The sequence below is a fragment of the Onychostruthus taczanowskii genome, unplaced genomic scaffold (assembly GCF_017590055.1).
Source record: "Onychostruthus taczanowskii isolate IOZ18803 unplaced genomic scaffold, ASM1759005v1 scaffold108, whole genome shotgun sequence".
NCBI lineage: Eukaryota > Metazoa > Chordata > Aves > Passeriformes > Passeridae > Onychostruthus > Onychostruthus taczanowskii.
In genome coordinates, this window is record NW_024497408.1 from 210,105 (window position 1) to 232,215 (window position 22,111).

The 22,111-nt window shown below is 37.3% G+C and overlaps 1 protein-coding gene across 1 annotated transcript in view; it reads right to left on the reverse strand.

Moving 5' to 3' along the window:
* Window positions 1-16,952: 16,952 nt before the first annotated feature.
* SPEF2 (sperm flagellar 2) overlaps window positions 16,953-22,111 on the reverse strand; it is a 73,748-nt gene continuing 68,589 nt past the window's right edge. Inside the window, exon 34 of the mRNA XM_041419454.1 lies at window positions 16,953-17,036. Within this exon, the coding sequence (XP_041275388.1) occupies window positions 16,953-17,036 (84 nt within the window). The remainder of the gene's footprint in view (window positions 17,037-22,111) is intronic.

Genomic DNA, 22,111 nt, shown 5'->3' on the forward strand with positions numbered 1-22,111 from the left:
ACAGGCCAAGAAGGAGCTTTTTGCTTGCTGCTCACATTACTGAGCAATATTATACAATCGCAGAATCATTAAGGTTGGAAAAGACCTCCAAGGTTACTGAGCCCAATCTTTGGCTGAACCCCTTTCATGCCAACTAAACCATGGCTTCAAGTACCACATAGATTTGTTTTTTGAACACCTCCAGTGATGTTGACTCCACCACCACCTTGGGCAGCCCATTCCAATGCTTAACCACCCTTTCCATGAAAAAATTCTTCCTGATAGCCAACCTGACCCTCCCCTGGCACAGCTCGAGGCCATTTTCTCGGGTTGCTGGGTCTCATCCCCACCTGGCTACACCCTCCTTTCAGGGAGTTGTAGAGAGTGATAAGATCTCCCCTGAGACTCCTTTCCTGCAGGATAAACATCCCCAGCTCCCTCAGCTGATCCTTACAAAAGTTTTGCTGCAGACCTTTCCCCAGCACCTCAGTCTCTTCCTTGCTGTGAGGAGCTCAGCTGGACACAGTGCTCAATGTGTTGCTTCACCAGTGCCCAGCACAGAGGGGCAGTCCCTGCCCTGGTCCTGCTGGCCACACCACTGCTGATACACTCAGGATGTCCTTGGCCTTCTTGGCCACCTGGACACACCCTGGCTCATGTTCAGCCACTGCTGAGCAGCACGCCCAGCTCCTTTCCCACTGGGCAGTTTTCCAGCCACGCTGTCCCAGCCTGGGGCACTGCCTGGGGCTGTTGTGACCCAAGAGCAGGACCCAGCACTTGGCCTGGCTGAACCTCACACAACTGGCCCTGGCCCATGGATCCAGCCTGTGCAGATCCCTCTGCAGAGCCCCTGCCCTCCAGCAGGTCAGCACTCACACCCAGCTTGGTGCCATCTGCAAACTGGCTGAGGGTGCTCTTGATCCTCTCACTAAGATCTTTGATAAAGGTACTGAACAGGACTGGGCCCAGTACCGAGCCTTGGAAACTTCACTAGTGACTGCCCAATCACTGGATGCAAATTGTCGGAACCCAGGAGCAAATATTAACTTTGCTGGCAAGATCTCTGCAGTCAGCAGATGTGCATATGCCGCAGGAGGAGCCAGCCACATGCAGACCCTCAGAGGGGCTGGGCAGCTCCCCTTCCATCCTAGCATGTATTCTCACAGTATTAGCCAAAATTTTCTATCCCTACACAAAGCTGATTTCTCTCCACTATAATGCAAACAAGGAAGACAAAAATATATGCTGGTTCTCACTGTCTACCATGGCGCATATTAAAATCAGATACTGCTGTCTGACTTGCAGGAATGACACCGAGTTTTGTATGTGACACAGTTTTTAACTTAGTTTTCACTCCACAGTGGTTTAAATGCCTTCAAAGTCAAGGAAAATGTCAAAACTAAGTCATAAATTGACCAGTCATATGAGCCTGCTCCCTCATGAAAAGGAAACAATGTTGGTAAAAGCAATAAACATGGATTGCTTGCAAGCTATGCAGGTTGTCCCACCTTTCAGTGACCTTGGCCTGAGGTTTGTTTGTTTGAACATGGAAACACACCTACCTCCCCAGCTTTCAGTTTTGAAGGCAAACACAAGCCTAGCCTCAGAGCAGCTGAAGCATGACTGCCATGGGAGCCGTGAGGTTAAGGTGTTTCTGTTCATGGCCAAAATGTTCTTCTGCCTGTGCCAAATCAGCTCACCTTGCAAAGGAAAAAAAAAAAGGGGGAAAATCTAGGAAGTGAAGTAAAATTTTGAATATTGAGCAGCCAAAGAGAAAAACCAAGCCACAATAGCCAGCAGGTACTGAAATGCACACTTCTTAGACCCCAAGATTCAAGTGATCAGTGAGGTACCAAGTGCAGCAGGAAAGGATGGCCCTGACCATTGACTTATGGGGCAGTGATACTGTTAATATCCTCTTTCTTCCTGCGATCAAGTAGAAAAGGATATAATTAAGTGCACACCTCTTTTCTCAAGGAGACACTGGTGAAAACTGTGGAAGGGTTGAGGAGCTCTGGGGTCTCAGCTCTCCACTCTCCCCGGCTCAGCTGGCTGGAGGAGCCCAGCCGCCGCAGTGAGGGAATAGAGAGAGCAGGTTCCTGCTCTTGTGAGGAGCAGGAAAGGCCAGGTGAGACATAGGGACACTGAGACAAAGGGCCCTTTCACCCAGCATTGCTACCTGGCCCAAGGCAAGCCAGAAGGCAGGGTGATAGAGTGCCTCATGGCTTGAAATCTGCTCTGGTAGCAATACACTAAGCTAACTAATTAGAGTGCAATATCAGTGTTCAAACATTTCCCCATGTCACAGAATCATAGAACCACAGAATTAGAGAATCCCAGAATGCTTACGTTTGGAGAAGGCCGCCAAGATCAAGTGCAACCACTAGTGCAGCACTGCCAAGCCCACCACAAAACTGTATTACTACAAACCACATCTATGTCTCTTAAATATCTCCAGGCATACATCATGAAAAATGCCATCCCTCCTTCCCAGAAACTGTGCAGAGTGACCAGACCTTCACTTGGGCAAACTGAGGTCAACTTCAGCATTTGCATTCCCTTCCTTAAATGTTTCAGATCCAGTAAATTTTAATAAACTGTCTTCCATGGACTCAACCACATTGGAGGAAAACCAGAAATTTTAGCTGCTGGCTGCTCTAAGAACTGAGAATCAGAGTGTGTAGTGAGATCCTCCACCACCACAGATACATAATTCGTTAATTTTTACAGGGTAATGTAATTCTCTATAGAAACTCCATTTCGCTTCCCAGTGAATATTTTTAGTGCTTGACAATGTTTCTCTAATTGGCTTCTCCTGTCAATACCCTTTATTGCATGCTAAAGCACTCACCATTTGTGAATGTTTATGTGAATTCAGCTTTGCAGGGAAAAGGGAGTAGCAAATGGACTGGAATCACAGCTTCACACTTTCTCAGCTGTTACATTTACATTTCTCAGCTTTCTAATTATTATAGGGAAAAAAGGTCCAAGTGGTATTATCCAGTTTAACTCCTGCTCAAGTGAAATATTTTCAAAGTAATAAAATAAAAGAGAAGGGGGAAAGCAATTTCAGTGGGATTTGTGCTTGCACTGGCAAGCTTTCAAAACTCCCATAATAAATATTTTGTTACCAAAAGTTCATCTTGATTTTCACAGCTGATCAACACCTTTCATTTATCTGTTACAAGTCGATAACTACCTCTAAATAGTTGACTGTGTATTTGAGTAACTAGAAATGGATTTCTGTCCCTGAATTTTAGCAACTATTTTGAGAAGGACTGTTCATGGTTTCTTACATAGAATAATGTTCCATGTATTTCACAGCCCTGTTGCTGAACTGAGGGGCTACATGGGGCGGTTTTATTGATTACTGTGGATTATCATTCAGCAGTTAAGGGAAAATGTATGTAAAATATTTCTGAGAAATGCCCAGAATTGGGAGTGATTTTATGTTGACTCACTCGTGGCTTAGACTATGCAACAGGAGTACTGCTTTCTCTCTGCAGTTACCTTCAGCCTCACAGCAAAGAGGATGTAGACACCATCACAAGCACGCGTTGATAAAACAGAGTGGAATCAAGCTACTTATAGCACAATGATTTGGAGCTGTTGATAACAAACCCCACAAAATCTTAGTTTTTGAGATAAGTAAACACAAACTTCATTTCACAGAGAGGAAACGCTCTGCAATGTGAAGTGTGAATCCTGCCAGCATCCTGATCCTTTAGCAACCTTTTTTATTTTTTTTGGTCCACTTGTCCATCAAATTCAAGTACTTGAAAAGGATGAGAAACTTGAAAGAGGAATTGAGTATTGTTGGTTAGGCAAGAAGATTGGAAAGGGCACCAACATTTAAACAGAACCACATGGTTTGGAATACTTTGCACTCCTGTGCTATGGAGACTTAATGATGACAATCTTGTTAACAGTAATTAGTAGCCAGAGGCACTACATGAATGAATATGCATTTCCAGTGAAGTCATGGTAGCTGTCAAACAGCATTTGGGAAAGTCTATTACTTAGAAAGTAATAACAATAAGAAATCCTTTCTTCTGCTCCTTTCTGAAACCGCAGAAAGAACATACAAAAAAAAAAGTGCTTTCTTGATCATGAGAAATTTTCATTTGCACTTTTATATCAGTTTCACTTTATTTTCTCTGAAATTGCTCACGCAAGTAAAACCATGATGAGAACTCTGGATTTCATTGCAAAACCAAACCCAGCAACAGGCTATGTAGTGTGGAGAATGTCCCATGAATCAGAACAGCATATAGCCACATTTTTTCTCTGTCATAAATATGCAGCTTTGGCTCCTAAATAGGTGCACTCTATCTGCCCCGGCACCTTTGCTATCTAACAGAGGTTTATGCTGTCACAGAAGTGGTATTTTAAAAACAAATGCAGAATCTAGAAGTTTCCTGGCAATTGATTCATATGCAGATACAAACGAGAAAATGTTGTTCAGATAGGAAGTTATCAAAAACTATGCTTTCCTGTTTATGTAGTGGGGCCAATACTTAGAGCTTGAAAAGTTTATTATAGTCCTCAATGCTATTATAATGTTCTTACTAATATAAAAATTACCAACCCTTCGTGTGCACTGAATTTTTCTGTTCCAAGGTAAGACTAGGCAGCTGGTGAAACAGAGGGCTCAACATCAGCTAGAAACTGAAAACATACCAGCACTGAGGACTGTGGAGAGTGAAACAAATTTGTCTGGTTTGAACTCATTATTTAGTTGGGCTGTAAGTCTACATAACAGAGATTTTGGAATGAGAAGCACACTTTATATCGGATTTGTTGTTGATCCAAGTCCATAAATGTTGCTTCCTGTGCTCAGAGGCAGTGGAACACAGCAGCAAGGGGGTGACTTCCTGTGCAAGGGATTTTATCATAGACACCAGTGAGACAAAGATAGCTTCCAGCACCAAATCCATGTAGCTTTCTACCTGTCTTCATCTGGTGTTAACAAATACTTGTAGGAGGCGTATTATTTTTATATAATCACTTGAGAATTTATGTCTAATTTATTTGCTACAAACAACTGCATTATCCATGCAAATTACTAAAAATATGTAGGACTGATACACACAAACTTAAAATTCATCTTCCAAAATCTAACTTTGATTTATGAGTCATGAGTACATTGCCACATCTCTGGATAAGTTTATGAATGCCTGGCAAAGACGAAAGGAGCTAAGTGTTGTTTTTTTCAAAAAAAAATCTGAAAATAATAATTTCAATAACTACAAACAGTGATGAATTTGATAGCTCTGCTAATGATGCTTGTCATGCAATTTACTCTGAAAGACTTCTATCTACCGTAAAACCACAAAAATCTAGTGCCTTCAAATCAGCTGCAAGAATTTACTACATTTGAAAGGACAGTCTGTGACTGCTATTTTAGACAGTGAGCTCCAGATTCTTTCCCTAAAAAAACCTCAGATCTCTTACTAGGTTTTCCATCCTGAAAGAGATGCACAAAACTCTTGTTAGCATGTTTTGTTCCATGTCTTCATTTAAACACATTACCTAATAGACTGTTTTGTTGTGTAAAAACAAACAAAAGTATTTCTGAAAAGAAACATTTGCCTAGCTAGATGATTTTTTTTTTTTATTTACCCTAAAGAAGCAGAAGTGGTTCGTATAGGTGTGGGTGCGACGTGACACTTTTGCCTGTGGTCTATGTGCTAGAACTGTTTTATCTAATGAGCCACTAGCGTGCAAGCAACCTGCTGCTGGCTGTACGTGTTGGGAATGAATGATTGTGGTCTGCATGTTTCTCATAGATCAGCACTCTGCAGTTACTTAATTGCATACGAAAATCTCTGTCTTTTGAAGAAGTTTCACTTCTCACAGGTGATAATGGAAAAATCTAATGCTTGGCAAGATGCATGGTCCTTCTTCCTTCCCCTTTCTTAATCTTTCCTTTTCCTTACTTAACCCTTCTCTTCCTGTCCCTTCCTTAGCCCTTCCCTTCCTTTCCTTAACCATTCCTTTCCTTAACCCATTCCTTTCCTTCCCTAATCCTTCCTTGCCCTTCTCCAGAACTGAAGAGGAAAAAAATCATAGCTTCTCACTACAATGCCACCACCACTTTTAAAAAACATTTTTAACAGAAGAGGTTAACTGGACCAACTTCATGCCCTCTCTAATCCTCCACAGTCACAGATCCTCTGAAGAGGCACAGAGATACTTGCCCTTTCTAACTACAGAAAGACAAGAGTCTATGTGAAAAAAAGAGGAAAGTTACTAATGAATGCTATCGATTCTGCGTTTTAAAACCAGACGAGACTGACAAGGAGGATGAAGAGGTCCTCCAGTGCTGCACTGCTCTGACAATGTGTATCTTTTCCATCTATTCAGATAGGAGGAAGAAAACTGACCTGATATGGAGTTTCCTGATGATATTCACTGTTACAATGTTTAAAACATGAGTAAAACTCATATATGTAAATGATTATATCTGAGTTGCTGCTGCTACAGCAATTAGTGAGACAGTAATTTAATTTGTTTTGTCTATCTGAAAAGTTTGCAAAGCCCTTCACTTTTAAATAAACATGACAATCAATTTAATGCAGGGACCTTTTAACCACAGTAACACATGAGGACCTAAATTAGGTCAGCTTATGTTTGTGAGTTTGTTAGAAGTGCAGCCTACTCAGTCAAATTAGGTCAGCTCACAGTGTCCTGCTTAGTGAAATGTGGCTCTAGAGCAGGAGATGCAAAACCTTTCAAAACAATAACTGAGAAAGCCAGAGCAATGTGGGAGTACATCATCTTGTCTTTCAGGTCAGCATACCACATTTGGCTCTTATAAACAGAAGTGAGAAAACATACACCAAATATCTCTCCTCAGAAATGTCATTATGTATCTCCTCCTCCAATACCATTTACCTGTTTTAATTTAAATTGTATATCTGTCTGAATACAATTGCTTTATCAGACAGGTGAATATCATCCAGGAAATTCTACAATATATTCTCTGCACAAAAAGAAACCCCACCAATAAAAACTTGCATTTTCTTCTTAATTAATTCCACAAAAGTATTCCAGTTTTTCTGTTATTTTTTTCATGTTCATGAATTCTTTGATTAAGGAGAAGCAATAAGATAACATATATTAACATTTTCCTTTTAGTTATACAGATTCTTCACTCACTAAACCTTTAAACATGCTTTTGTTTCCTTAAATCATCTGTTTGCAATCTGTTCTTACTGGGTATTTACATTCCTTCATTGATTACTACCTCTTTAATGATATAATTCTACTAGAATAAGAATGATTTATTATCTTACAGCTGCTGCTTAACAGTATTAATTCCCTATCAATAATGCTAACACATACAAGTCTTTAGCTTATAAACAGAGGAATGCACTTCACTACAGAAAATGTGGCACTCCTTACATGAAACTGAAGTATCTGATGTGCAAAACCTTTTATTGCAATAGAAACTGACAAAACTCTTAGCCAGCCATCCCCAAAACCTGCCTGGCCTCTGTAATGTGTATGCTACTTTCAGTTGTACTTAATAGCCTTTTCAAGAGCAGGAGCTTAACAGAGCCAGCTCCATTAAAACCCCAATGCAAAAATGTTATCTTGAAAATCTCTGACAAAATATTTCTAAAATACTGTGCAACTACTGCCAAAAAAACCTAATTCTACTCGATTTAATGTATTGATTTGTAAATCTTTGTTATGGGAGTTGAGTTTGCAGTTCTAAATATAGAGAAGGTAACTGGTTCAGAACTGGTGTCAGGACTTAACTGTAGATTAAAAAGGACAAGTGAATCAATCTGAAAACCCAATTTACAATGCCTAACTCCATTTAACCACTTAGCCTGTTCTCCCACTCTGACAGTGCTTAGACCACTTATAAACATATGTAATCTAACCTAGATGTGAGCTCTGTTTCATAACTAAGCTTCCAAGAGCACTAATGTGATCAAGATCAGCTGTAAAATTCACCAGCAAAGAATTAAACATTAAATAGTTTGCCTTCAAATATTCTGTAGTAAAATGCTAAGAATAATGATCTCAAAATACATTCCTGTATTTATAAACTAGGCCTGTATGTGTCAACATAAAAAGTCTCTGTTGGGAATTACTGAAGTTAAGATGCAGCTGCAAGATACTTAATCAATCTTATTCTAGTTGTATTATTAGACAGGCATTAATCAATGAAGGAACATATGGTACAACATAAATACCCAAAATGGCACTTTTTGCCCTGAATCCTCCTGAGTCCAGGCAGAGGATAACTACTGCCAGTAGAATATTTTAAAGAAAATTGCATCCATATTCTGCAATTACTAATTTTCTGAGGGCATTTTTTAACCTTTCCAACATAATTTTTTTTTTAATTGGCTTTTTTTACTTTAAAAACACATCAGAAATCTTTGTTAGCTGCTTATTGGGGAGAAAAAATAAAAGATGGGAGAATAATTGCTAATAGCTGATTTCTAGATGGGCTTAACAGAACGGAAACTGAGAAGTCTGACCAGATACCTGGGATGCCTGATTCCAGAATGTGAACTCATTAATGCAGAGAAAAATCCATACAGACATATGGGGAGTGGCATCAGAACTCTTTTTTTTTTTTTTTTTTTTTTTTTTTCTCTCTATAAAATAAAGAAAACATGTGTTCATTTTATCTAGCTTCCAAAAGAAAGAAGGCTTTTCAGCTTGGAAGAAAAAGTAAAAAGTATAAAAAAGTCACTGGACCACCTGAACAAATATGGAAGGTTTTCTAGAATTGGAGTGTGAAATTAAATCAGTGTCTGGTGTTCTGTGTGCTCTTTCTCATATTCTCTTGCAATTATAAATTAAAACTGCCAAGAGTGGGATTTTTGTTGAGAGTTTTGGGATGAAGTTTCTTGCAGTCAAAGGTGAATCTCCAGATGTAAACTCAGTTTAGTTTGAAATCAGAATAAAACTTCTGATTTCAGTCCACTGATTTCAGTAGAGAGAAAAATTCAACTTATGAATATAAATACTCCAAAACAAACTCTTGATAGGAAACAGTCTTTGATTTTATCTGTGTACCAGCTCTTTTTTTTTTTTCTCTTTTTTGAGTTTGTCCTCATTTTGTTCCTTACCTTACCATTGTTTTTGTTGTTTGTATGTTCAGATGTGGGTAGTGGTAGAGAAGAGGAAACCTGTTTCTTGCTTCCAATTCATCTGTTTCTGAGAAGCCACCCTAGCCCTTCCTTTGCTCACTTTTGGATCTTTTATGGAGTCTTGCATTTTAACCATTTGGGTTACAAAAAAGTATAAGAAGAATGAAGTAACAGAGATTGTTCTTCTTTTCCTTAGAATAAGATTTAAGAAAGATAAATTAAAACTAGAGTAGTTTGCTTAGGGAAAAAATAAAGCTGTGCTGATTGTGGAGTAGCCTGTATAATTCAGATAATCAGAGGTGAAAATATGCCATGGACCAAGCTTCAGAGTGCTCATTAAATTCAACCAATTTTAAAGGAAGTGGTAGGGGAGAAAAAAAGCCAAATAGACTGAGGTACTGCAGAAATATTTCTTTTAGAGAAAAAGCCAATTGTTGCTAAAAGTGTTAAGCAGAAAATGTGAAGAAGTTAATGTTATTCTCTGAAAATTAGGAAAATAAGCTTCTATAGATTCTTTGAGGTGTTTTGGAAAAGAAGCTGAAACTTTCTATTTCCTGCTCCATTCGCCAATGGCAGAGAAGAAAAAGGGCAATTTTTTTGAAAATGGTATTTTGTCTCCTAAGGATGTATGTATGCTACATAAAAATTGCCAGCCTTTGATTGTTTTAGCAAAATTACAGTGTCTAAACTAGGTCAATAAGCTGCAGCCAGTTGTGACACCTCCATATTACATTTCACGTGAACTGGTTTGATCTTAGGCCCAGTTCTCTTCAACATCTCCATAAATGACTCGGATACAGGACTCAAAGGGATATTAAGTAAGCTTGCAAATGATACAAAACTGAGAGTTATTGACTCCCTCGAAGGCAGAGAGGCCTTGCAGAGAAACCTCAACAAATCAGAGAGATGTGCAACCACCAACCACAGGGAGTTCAGCAAGGGGAAGCGTCGGATTCTACATCTGGGATGGGGCAGTCCTGGATGTTCAGACAGACTGGGGAATGAGGCTGAAAAGCAGCACTGCAGAAGATCTGGGGCTCCTGGCTGACAGCAAGTTGACCACAAGTCAACAGTGCCCTGGCAGCCAGGAGGGCCAGCCCTGTCCTGGGGGCATCAGGGACAGCATCAACAGCCGGGCAAGGGAGGGGATTGTCCCGCTCTGCTCTGCACTGGGGTGGCCTCACCTGAAGTGATAAGGTGCCACAGTATAAAAAGGACATTAAACCTTTAGAGAACCTCCAAATGACAGCCAGAAGGATGTTCACCATCTGGTCTGGAGGGGAAGCAGCGTGAGGAGCGGCTGAGACTGACAGGACACCTCACTGCAGTTACAACTCCCTCATGCGGGGAAGCAAAGGGGCAGGCACTGATCCCTGCTCTGTGGTGACAGTGAGAGGAACCGCGGGAATGGCCTGAAGCTGTGTCAGGGGAGGTTTAGGTTGGGTATCAGGAGAAAGTTCTTCACCCAGAGGGTGGCTGGGCACTGCAACAGCTGCCCAGGGCATTGGTCACAGCACCAGCCAGCCAGAGCTCAAGAAGTGTTTGGAAAATGTTCATAAGCACGTGGGGTGGCTCTTGGGGTGCACTGTGCAGAGCCAGGAGTTGGACTTTGATGATTCTTGTGGATCCCTTCCAATTCAGGATATTCCATGATTCTATGAGTCTGTTAGACATAACCTTACTGCAGAACTCTAACCACAAGATCTTCTTCTCTTTTAGGCTACCTCCTACAAACAATGTAAAAAACATGTCCAGTTTAAAAACATTCTCATTTCATTGTGTCACTAGTAATCATTATCAGGTTAAAGAGGAAAGCATAATCTAAATCAATTGCAACATATATACCATCTGAATATCAGTTGTTATGGTATTGAAAGGATTTTGGTTTTTGTTTAATCAAGGTTTGAGTATATTGAACATTGAGTTCCAAGAGATTTCAGCACATGCAGTTTTTAATTTACTAGAAATACTAATTTGATTTTTGTACATGCTGTTATTTCCATTAACAAATTTAAAATGCCCTATGAAAATCCTACACTGACCTAACTAAATATTATTTATCTAAAAGTAGTAACTTTTCCACAGCATGAACTATGATTAAGACCTTCTCCTAAACTTTATCAGAACTACCATATATGTGAAGTTCTGCAGTTGATCAGATTTTGAGTTCAACAGTTATAACTTTGCACATTAAAAAGTAATTTTAAAAACCATCTTGAGCACTGGATGTCATTTGCTGGAAAAACAGCAATTCATGGTTAACCAGGATGAAATTAAACTTCCTCACATGAAAATGTCAAACTGATGCCTCAAGAAGGCTGGCCTAGAACAGAAGCTCTACAGAGTTTAAAAATAAAGTAGGTATTCATTAAAAGGTCTTAATGGATACACCTTGGGCAGTACAAGAGCCCAGCCAGGGCTACACCCAAGATGTCACAAAATGCATGACTGGTCACAAGGTCTCTCACTTTTATAAGTTTTGGTCCATTTGCATATTGGAGTTAATTGTCCAGTCTAGGCTTTAGCTTATGAAGTCTCATCCTTCTTGTTTTCTCTCTTCAGTCCAATGTTGTTTATGCTCTTAGGCCTGAAACTTGTACCAGTTTCCCTTGGTCCCTGGCTAGAAAAGGAATTTTTTGTCTACTCTGTGAAGAGAGCTTAATATCCCCTAATATGAAGCTCAGAACTACACGCTAAAGAAGCACAGAATCTGAAAAATATAAAAGCTAAAACATAAGGCATCAATCCTCTCTCTAATTAAGCAAGAAAAGCTTTAGCTTTCTCTATGTATACATGTATGTATATATGTGTACATATATGTAGACATATATATGTGCAGATGTGTGCAGGTATACATATATGAATATATATGTGTGTATACATATTTATATAAACATAGATATATATATATATACACACACACATGTATTGGAAACAAAGAAAAGGTAAACCTCTGTCATGAGAAAAGTGAGGAAAGGTGAAGGTTTTGCCTAATTTAAACCATTAATCATGCGTGGGCACAGTCCTTCTTCCTGGCAGGTACTGCTGCTACTTTTTAATTAACAGGTACAACATTCACAGCACAAGATAAGTACAAGACAAGAAGTACAAGTACGGACAGCCACTTTTGTTATGTTAAGGTAGCACGGTCATGAGCTGGAAGATTATCAAGCCTTTATGCTACTAAGTCAACACTCTGCTACTGTGAGGTGTAAGGATGTCCAAAGCATTGGGGCCCCTGGGGCCAAGAGTTTGAGAAGTCTTGAATGTGAAGTCTTGATGCAAGCGAGAAGCAGCCTAAATGTGAGTGTTGATGTCTTCCTGGTATTGGGAGGTCCAGAACTGTAGTCATGTAAACATGATGAGTGTTAATTGCTTGAGGGTAATGACTTTTCTCCGTCTATTGCAAGCTGTGTTCCCGTTAACAGGTGCCAAAATTGCTCTTGCTGACAGGGCACACAGCTGGCTCATGTTCAGCTTGCTGTCCACCAACACCCCCAGGTTCTTTTCAGCACAGCTGCTCCTCAGCAATTATCATTATGAGTAGTTACACTTCCCAGAGGGGCAACCTTCTGCACCTCAATTCATGAATTTCCAGGGATCTTCTGTGATGAGATGTTGACATGCAGAATTTTCATGACACATTTTATTTAAAATGAACTTTAAAGAAAATAGTTGGGATTTTTCTTCCCACTGCCAAGGATATTTTGTAAAACTGGGAGTTAAATTCAAATGCTTTTCTACTTACAAATAAGTGTATTTGTTATAGAATTTATTGAAGGCAATAAAAACAGTATCAACCCAGGTAATTTTTACTGATAAAGTGAACAATACTACAACTTCTGAAATTTTCTGATTGATGTTGCTTTAATTTCATAACTATAACATTGCAAAGAAGTTTGTGTAGTGTGCTTGAATTTCAGATTGTGTTTACCACTTTGTTCTTTCAACGGTTTGGAGAGCTTCTCTTAAGCTGTCTACACACTTAAAAACTTCAGCAGAACTAAGAGGCTTTTAGCAAAACAGCTGGCTTCACTTACTTACGAAGAATAAAAAAAGAAAGCATGTCTGAACCTCATGCTCAGTGGAAATTTTGAGGTAAGGACCACAGAGCAGATGGAGGAACTTTTCTTGCTATTATGGCAACTATGTGACATCACTCAGCTATTTTAAAGCAAAGTAACAAAACAAAACATAACTGTCTTTTAAAGTGTTATGGTTATTGCAAAATTTTGAGTCTTCCTGTACCAGACTGCTTTCTGAGGAACAAATCTGGAGGTATTCTACTTATATAAAGGAATGGATTATAGCCCTGAAAAAGAGTAATATGGAGCCTGAGTTCTGTACAGAATGAAATGTTGAGATTGATTTATGCTGGGAGATTTTATGCCAATTAATAAAAGTATAGAAAACATCTTAATTCAGCAACACCTTTTGGTTTGTAGATTTTTTTGAAAGAAGATTTTTGCAGGGATGGAATATAAAAATTGTAGTTATTATGAAAGTATTGATAACATAAGCTTTGCTGCATCTTTTCTAGAGCAAATCATCCAAGGCATTTTCTATGCAGCATAGACAAGAATATCTGAAATAAGTGAAATTAAGGAGTAAATAAAACATTAAAAGACAGCATGCTGTGAAAACAGGATTGAGCATGTGGCATACAAATAACTGAAAGCCAAACTAGCCTTTCTGGTTCAGTTTTTGAACTCTGTATGTTAATATCAAATGGACAGTTATTTCTTCTTTTAGTTCCTGTCACAAACTGTGTCTAAAAGAATTATCTACCCGGATTTTACAACTCTCTGATGAGGAAATTGGCTCATTTAGCTAGTTGCTTCAACAACTTCCCTATTCAAAATCTGCTTGTTGTTTTGAAGCCAAGGGTTCCAGCAATTTAATCTACATGGTGTCTACCAGAATGAAGATGGATTCTTGTAAAAATGATATTTGAAATCCCATTACATTTTCCTTTGGTGAAGTAAAGAGACCAAGTTCCTCATACTTTCTCATACATCTTATACATTATTTCCTACCATTCTTGACATTATTCTCTGAATACTTCCTAGTTTCAACTATCCTGCTTGAAGTGTAGCTATAAAAGCTGAACATGATATAACTATAACTCTCCTGCTACATCTGAATGCAAAACTACTTAACATTCCCCCTTCATAAAACCAAGGACCTCATTCATGTCTGGGTCACAGCTGGGCTGGGAACTCAAAATCTCTTGAATAACTCTTGTGATACTCAGCTATACTCAAGTAGTAACTGTTGAAAAAATACATTGCAATTTTCAGGCCACACATTCTTTGCTTTGTAAATTATACCTTTGCTTTCCCACAGAGGAGTATGTGCTCACTGCATGAAGCTTGACACTTCACACAACCTACTTCACTTTTTACTATTTTACACTGCTCTGCAACCTGCACTTAATTTCAAACATTATCAGTAATGATTTTATGTTCCATTCTGGGTCACAGGTAAAATTTATGAACAGTGTATGAGAAAGGAGGAATACTTACCTAAATAGAAATTTGTGGTTTTCAGTAGGTGAAGCTTCTTCTTCCTTCACTCAGGTTTAAGTACTGTAGGGAAGGCTTTTTGAAAATAATACCATTTTTATTTTCTAATGGAGATCTCCAGTGTGCAAAGTCAGAATTGAACACTTAGGTAATTAAAGCTGGTTTTTAATAAGAAACTAAATGTGGAACAAAAGAAACAATTTAAAGATTATGAAATATGCAAAAGGCAGAGAACTAAATTGCAATTCTTTTCTATTCATGTAATAATTTAATATGGAATAAAAAGCCAAATTCATGTGTGAATATATACACTTTATGTTTAAAAAAATATTGGGGATAAAACTGACCAAATTATCTATGTTATGTGAAGAAATTATTCTGGTAAAAAGAATAATTTGTATGCATATCATGAAGTCTGTTGTCACATGTAAAATGAGGATGTTGAGGTTTTAGCATGGTTTGTGGGGGCACAACAAAGTTACATCTGTTTCTGTGCTGGTGTGGTTAGCACAAAATATGTAGACTGAAGAGACATTAACATTTTTTGCCTGAAGTGATAAGCTGACTGGGTTCTATTCTGAGAGTCATATATCACATATAGATGCTTTGACCTGCTACCCCTAGACTTTCCTTTCAAAATGTGACTGTCTTTAATCAAAGAAATAAATCTGCCATTATTGACATCAGGTTCTAAAAATCTGAAAAAATATTTATTGCCAGATTTCTTTATCTGGTCTCTTAGTTGTTGTCTAAGCATTCCTCTTTTTTTATATGCTGCTATTGCTTTTTTGATACAGAATTGTTTTATAACTCAGAAAGGCAATATAGAAACCTCACAAGGAACATCATCATTTGTGGGTAATATACTATCTCATGCATACTCAGCTAAAAAGTAATAAAAACATATTAAAATGAAAAAATATTCTGTGCAGATAACATTCTTAGCAAAGTGTAAAGGTTTGTGGCTCCCTATGGGTTATATGACTTCAATGAGATTATTTGTATTCTTAAAGAGCATCATATGTTCAAATACTTTGCTGAATCAAAACAGGGAAGAGACCATTTAAACATTTTGTGCAATTTTTATGAGAATAACGATGAATGCAGAAAAAAAATATACTCCAGAATGAAGGAGCAGTGTTCAGATACGAGCTACTAAGTCAGTGTAGAAAGCTGAAGGTTTGCTAATATCTTGGGCAGCTGGCAGACTAAAAATTAGACCCTATACTGAGTTCAGATAATCACAGTTACCAGTTTCCTATGTTTAGTCTTCAGAAAACTTGGTACTGTAGATTAGAAGAATGCCAGAATACCACTGAAAGCCAAGAATTTTTATGCAACTCCATTTTCAAATCCAGGGGAATTATTTACAAAGAGTATTCTGAAATGTATGTCACACAGGTCCATGAAAAAATCGTTCCTATCAACTTAGAGTCAGCCATCACTAGACACAAGAGAATGGAGAAATTGGATAGAACTGCATTTAAACAGGAAAAACGGGAAAACCCAGTAAGACTCAGACTTCAAATACATAAAGAAACACCCACTTAAGTTGTAAGGAGAGAATTTGACCAAGGCTCTGCTTAATCTGCCAGAGAAGCCAACATTCTCCAGGTGTCATGGTCTGCCATAGATATTTTTAGACAAGCACCTATCACACATAAAAGTCTGCAGCACGCCTGGAGTATGTGGTGCCCTTGAACACACTGAGGGCACCTCAACAAAAAAAGGACAGCAGGCGGGTCTTTAGCAGGTGGTAGAGTTGAGATGTACTGCAAGGTTAGAAATAGAAAGGTTCAATGGCAAAGATTCATCATCTCCACTGTCAACAAACAGTCCGTTTTCATGAACATGATTTATCCTGGTCTTAGAGAAAACAGTTTTCATTTAAGAAATTGCAACATGCTTTAAAAGACTAATTGATTACAGCATTTAGTTCATTAAAAATTAATTAATTAATAAACTGTACATATAACAAAAGCTGAATAGATAGCTTAGTACATTTAGAAGAATTGGACATATTCTTTTCTTTAACCAAATCTTAATGACGACACTACCATCTCTGTTTAAGTTTAGAAATTGGTTTAATTTTATTTAGAAATATCATCAGACTATTTAAGATGAGCAAACCATAACTTTCCTTTTTTGTGGTTTTATTGTTTTGCTTTTTTGAATTTTAAAGTAACAGAAAATGTGTAGTTGGAGTGGGATTTTGCTCTTGCAACAATAAACAAAAAACTTCTCATGGAAGAGAGGACTGGACCTGTAAGACACATTTCTTACAGACTTTGAGAAAAAAGATTTCTTAATGTTCACAAACAGCAATTTTTCATACATTTATGTCTTCACATGTGTTCTGCTCCCAATCAGTTGATTGTGCTTCTTTGGATCTTTGGAGAAAGACTTTTATATCCTATGAAAAGGAAAAAGGAAATATTAAAAGTAATTTCATGTTGTAGCCTGAAAACTGCAGTAATAACACCTTAAAACTTGCAGTAATAACACCTGTCTATCTTCGGGGTGAGCTTTCCACTGACTAGATTATGGTGAAAAACTAACTTCAGTGGAGATAAATTACAGAGTCCCCACGTTACAGACAATGTCTTCCAGCAGGGCACTGTAACTCATTCAGCTGAGGTGCTATAATATCACTGAGATAATGTTTTCATGGTATCCATGGGACTTAATTTCCTTTGGTGGTTCTACCAAACAACACTATGTTAAAATGCAACTCTTAAACTGAGATCTTAAACATCTTCTTAATATGTAAAGAGAGGTATCAAGAGTGTTGTTTAAACCAGTAAATGTTATTCAGAACATACAAAGACAAATTGTTCAATTAAGTGAGGGTTTTTTAGTATGTCATATTTCAGACTGAACTTTAACAACAACTCCAGGGAAAAGATACTAAAAATATAAGTAACTAGTACTTTGAATAACATATACCCTCAGTAGGTTAATTTTATGCTTTGTTCTTTATACCATATTGTCTGATTTGTTAATTTTCAATAATTTTGTATTAGCAGAATCTTTTCCATTTCCCATTTCAGCAACACTATCCATTGTAGGATGTGTAAGTAGGATGAACAAGGAATTTCTGTTTTTAAAAATAACATGCTGAGCATTCAATACAAAGATAAATATTTAACTTTCTAGCATCTGATACTGTCAGAATACACATCTTTTCCTTTAGGAGAATAATTAACAGTCAGATTTTTTATTTATACGTAGTATTTTTATACACATGTAGTGCAATATATTTTGTGCATAATTTGAAGATACAACCTTTTCTCAAAAGCAGAAACTGCCTGTATGTAATGATACCTCACAAATTTGCAAAATACCAGAAGCATTTCAGTGAATACAGAACTATGCTAAAAGAAATATTACCAGTCACTGGTTTTAGAAGGTTGCACTAATATTTAGCTTTGATTCTAGGAAACACATAAGGAGGCATTTTTCAGCAAATTGAGTCAGAAAAAGTAGTTTCAATCCTGGTTAGATATAATAAATATAAAATAAATAAAATAAATAAATGTAATGTAAAAAAATAAAATAAATGTAGTACCAAATGCTACCAAAAAACTGGAGATAGAGTGCTCCAACAGTTTTACTATGTCCATCTTTAATGAAGGAAACATTTTTTTAAGATGAATACATATTATTTATATTTCTTTAATATAAGAAACAACCTCTTTTATGTACATTAAATTTTCTAAGATTATTTAGGGATGGGATACATCATCAAGAGAAGAATAACATAGGTCTCTTTTTTCAATGAGGTACTTAAACACTGAGTTAGATTTTCCTTTTCTTGCACACTGGGACATTTAAAACACCACATGAAAAAAGCTACTCCAGTTTCATAAGTATTACAGTTACAGCTTATGACTAAACAGTGATTCAGCAGTACTTTTTTCTGTCAAAACCTTGACACAGGGTCCAGTTCATAAGATGTATTTAATATAATCTGTATGAACTGTCCCTATGACAAGAAGCTCTTTCACTTTCTGAAATGATACATGGAATTCTGAATGTTTGATGTGTAACATTAAATGGCTGCAGCAGGTACAAAAGGTTTTGTTTAGACAGGTTCTTCAACATACTAATAAACATTTTTCCAAAAAGCCATGTTAACTACACATTAGAAATCCTGCTTCAGTGGAACTCCTATCTAAAAGAATACCTGGATTATGTTACTGAAGTGATTAACAGAATGAACAACATTAACAGCATGAACAGCAGTAACCATATGACAAACAATTTAAATGGAACAAGAGTAATGCAAGGGTCTGTGCTAAATGTATTCAAAACATAAACACACAGAAATATGATGTGATATCCCTATTTTCAGTAAAAGTGCTTTTTTAAAAGGGCTATTCAGGATTTGAAAGCAGAATAAGAAATATAATGCAATCCAATGCATAATATTTTTGATATTAATAAACTGCTAATTATCAAACTACCTTATCTTCAGTAATCATAAGAATGCGGTTTACTCAAAGTAACAAATACTGCATTAGGCATTAAGAATTATAGAAGTAGAATATATCCCAGACTCTTTCTTTAAATTTATCACAATCAAAATGCAGAATTACTAAAATATGTGGTTGTTTCTGAATTACCATATCTGTGACAGTCTCAGAACAGATGGTAAAATTTGCAACAATAAATAATGAGGCCTAAAGAAAACCCCTTAATTGACCGAAGCTAATAGATGAACACATGCAGTGGAAAAAGCAGATTGCTTGCTTCTCCCATTTGATCAGCTGGTGTAATAAAAATCTTCTCTCATTTATTATTAAAGTTATTCAAAGAAAATTTAATTGAGCATGTAATGAAGTTCCTTCATAAACACACACATGTGTCATCTGCCTGTTCTCATGGAATAAATTTTATCTGATAACTGAAAAAAATGTGTTGATATTGGCAAACACTTGAAAGTTCTAGTTAGGACCAGAAAACCTTGTAATCAGGTCAGAAAAGACAAGATGAAAAAGCAATAGAATTTCTGGGCATATTAATTTGTAGACATTTGTACTAAGGCTGACAGAAAGGTCACCATTATGTAGGATGGTGCCAGTCCACTAGCAGAGAAAACAAAATCCCTGCAAAAGACAATAAATCTCACATGGAAAAAGTTTTTTTTTTGAGATATGACAGATAATAATAGTTGAAATTGAACAGGCCATCAAGATCCAAAAGAATTAGGCATCCTAACTTAAACTGGAAAAATTGTAAGCTAGATGTTCCCTTTATAGTTTTCAGCGAAACATTTTACTTTCTGCTGTTTATGACTGCATTAGTACAAACATTTTAACTTTTAGAAACCACACCCTGACTTGCTATAATTATCTTGTAAAAGATCTCAAAATAACAGCACTGTGGTTGACTTTCATTTTTATAGAAATCTCTGAGGAGAATTTTTGCAAAAATAATTGATGCTAAAAATATTGTCTTGGAAAGACGAAAGTTCACCTGCTCCCCAAATAGGGAATTGATACAGGAAAAATCTTCTTTGGGTCTGTATGCAATAGACCAGAATTGCCACCTACTTAAAACAATGGCCCCTGGGTCTCTATGCCTGTTTGCTTGTGAATAGAAAAGTTTTTTGCTAAACCTCAGTATTGATGTCATGCATAAAACAAAACTCTGTATTTAACAGTACAGTCAAGCAATGAAATAGTTTGGGCTTAAGAACAGAAACCATAGAGTACTATATTTGAGATACAGTCAGTATAAACCTTTTCAAGAGGAAGTTCTGAGTATTACAAATGATAACTGAAGCTCTGCATCACCTAACTGTTGAGTCAGGAGATACAGGAATCAACAGAATCTGCCAAATAAGCGGGAAAATGTCTCATTTAAGTGGAATGATACCAGTATATAAACAAGATGGGAACATCTCTGGGCTTCAGTATGTGCACTGAAACCCTCAGTTACTGCCAAAATTCATATACAGTATCCTGCAGCTTTTCTTATAGACTGACAATTTTTATACCTGAACTGCCCTGAATATATCCTACCAGCCAGAAATAACACAGGTAATTGATGGCAGCTAATACAATTTAAAAATGCTCTACAATCTCCTCTTTAAGCTATGTTACAAAGTACCTCCTAAAAATGGTAAAGGAAAATCAGAAATTTCAATTGAGTGTAAATATGGTGCATTTGATTTTCAGCCATTGGTCAGTGTGAAATTTTTTTAACAAAGAGCCTCTGTAAGTTGCCCAGCAGATAGGTAAGGCTTTACTCAGTTTACACCCTAATTAAATTTTACTTTAGGTTTCATCACGTTTGGTCTTCATGAAGAGGCTGCATTATGTTAAATGCTACAAAGTCAGTGAGCGTTTGTGTAAACAACAGTTCTAGAGAGCTGTTTTAAAACATGCTTTGGTCTGCAAGAAATTCAGTGAGGTTGGGAAAAAAAACAAATTAGAAAATGCAGTATTCAATTAAATAAAAAGAGTCAGGAAGAAAGAATGGGGAAGGGAAGGGAAGGGAAGGGAAGGGAAGGGAAGGGAAGGGAGGAATGACTTAACATTGCATTGCATCTGTCTTCCCAAATTGACTGAGACCTCAATATAGGCAAGATGGACATACATGGATAGTTATAATCTTCAATTTTATTGTCTTGTCATTGTCTTGCATTTCCTGTCACTTTCTACTGCAGCAAATGGATTCTTAACCCTCACTTTTACTGATTAAATTTATTATTTTATTTTTATGTTTTATCTTTTATTGATGTTTATGAGTGATACAATAAATGCTGGGCAATTCACATCCTACAAGTGAGGAATAAAATTAAGAAACAGCAAGTTACTCCTATGCTATCATGTATCTTTCTCAGATTTACATTTTGTGGGATGCTACAGGGGTGATCATCTAAAACTTGTGAAGACTGTTTATTGTTTATTGACTGTTTATTGTCCCATTTGAGTTGGGACAGGCACATGCAAGCATGCTCTCATCTTCTCATGCTGTTTTCTTACACTTTGTGTATCAAGTAATTTTGCCATAGTTTGATATCTTAAATAGGGTGATTCTCTGGCCCAAACCTGCCTTTTGTGCAACTGTTTTAATGCATGTTTAAACATAGGTGCAGGCAGCAGGGAAGCTCTAGACAGTGGCAGGGAAGAACACTTGGACCTGTACTGCCTCCGCATGCCCTTTTCTGCTGCCTGGTTGGCCTGGGGTGGAATGGGATCTACCACATATCCTACAGTGTCCTGCAGTATGATCCTGTTGGGAGGATAATTCAACCAGACTCCTTTCTGTGGATGGGGAGAAAGGCAAAGCCATATTAGGCAGTTCCAAGCCAGCAAGACTTGCACAATAAACAGGTCTGAAAGTGGCCCAGTCTTTGATGGATGGAATTTTCACAGAAAACAAAAAACCTCATCTACCCAACAGCTACAGGGCTGTATAGCTGATTTACATTGCAAATTGACAGTGTCTGCATTAATTACATGTATATTTCCGGGACAA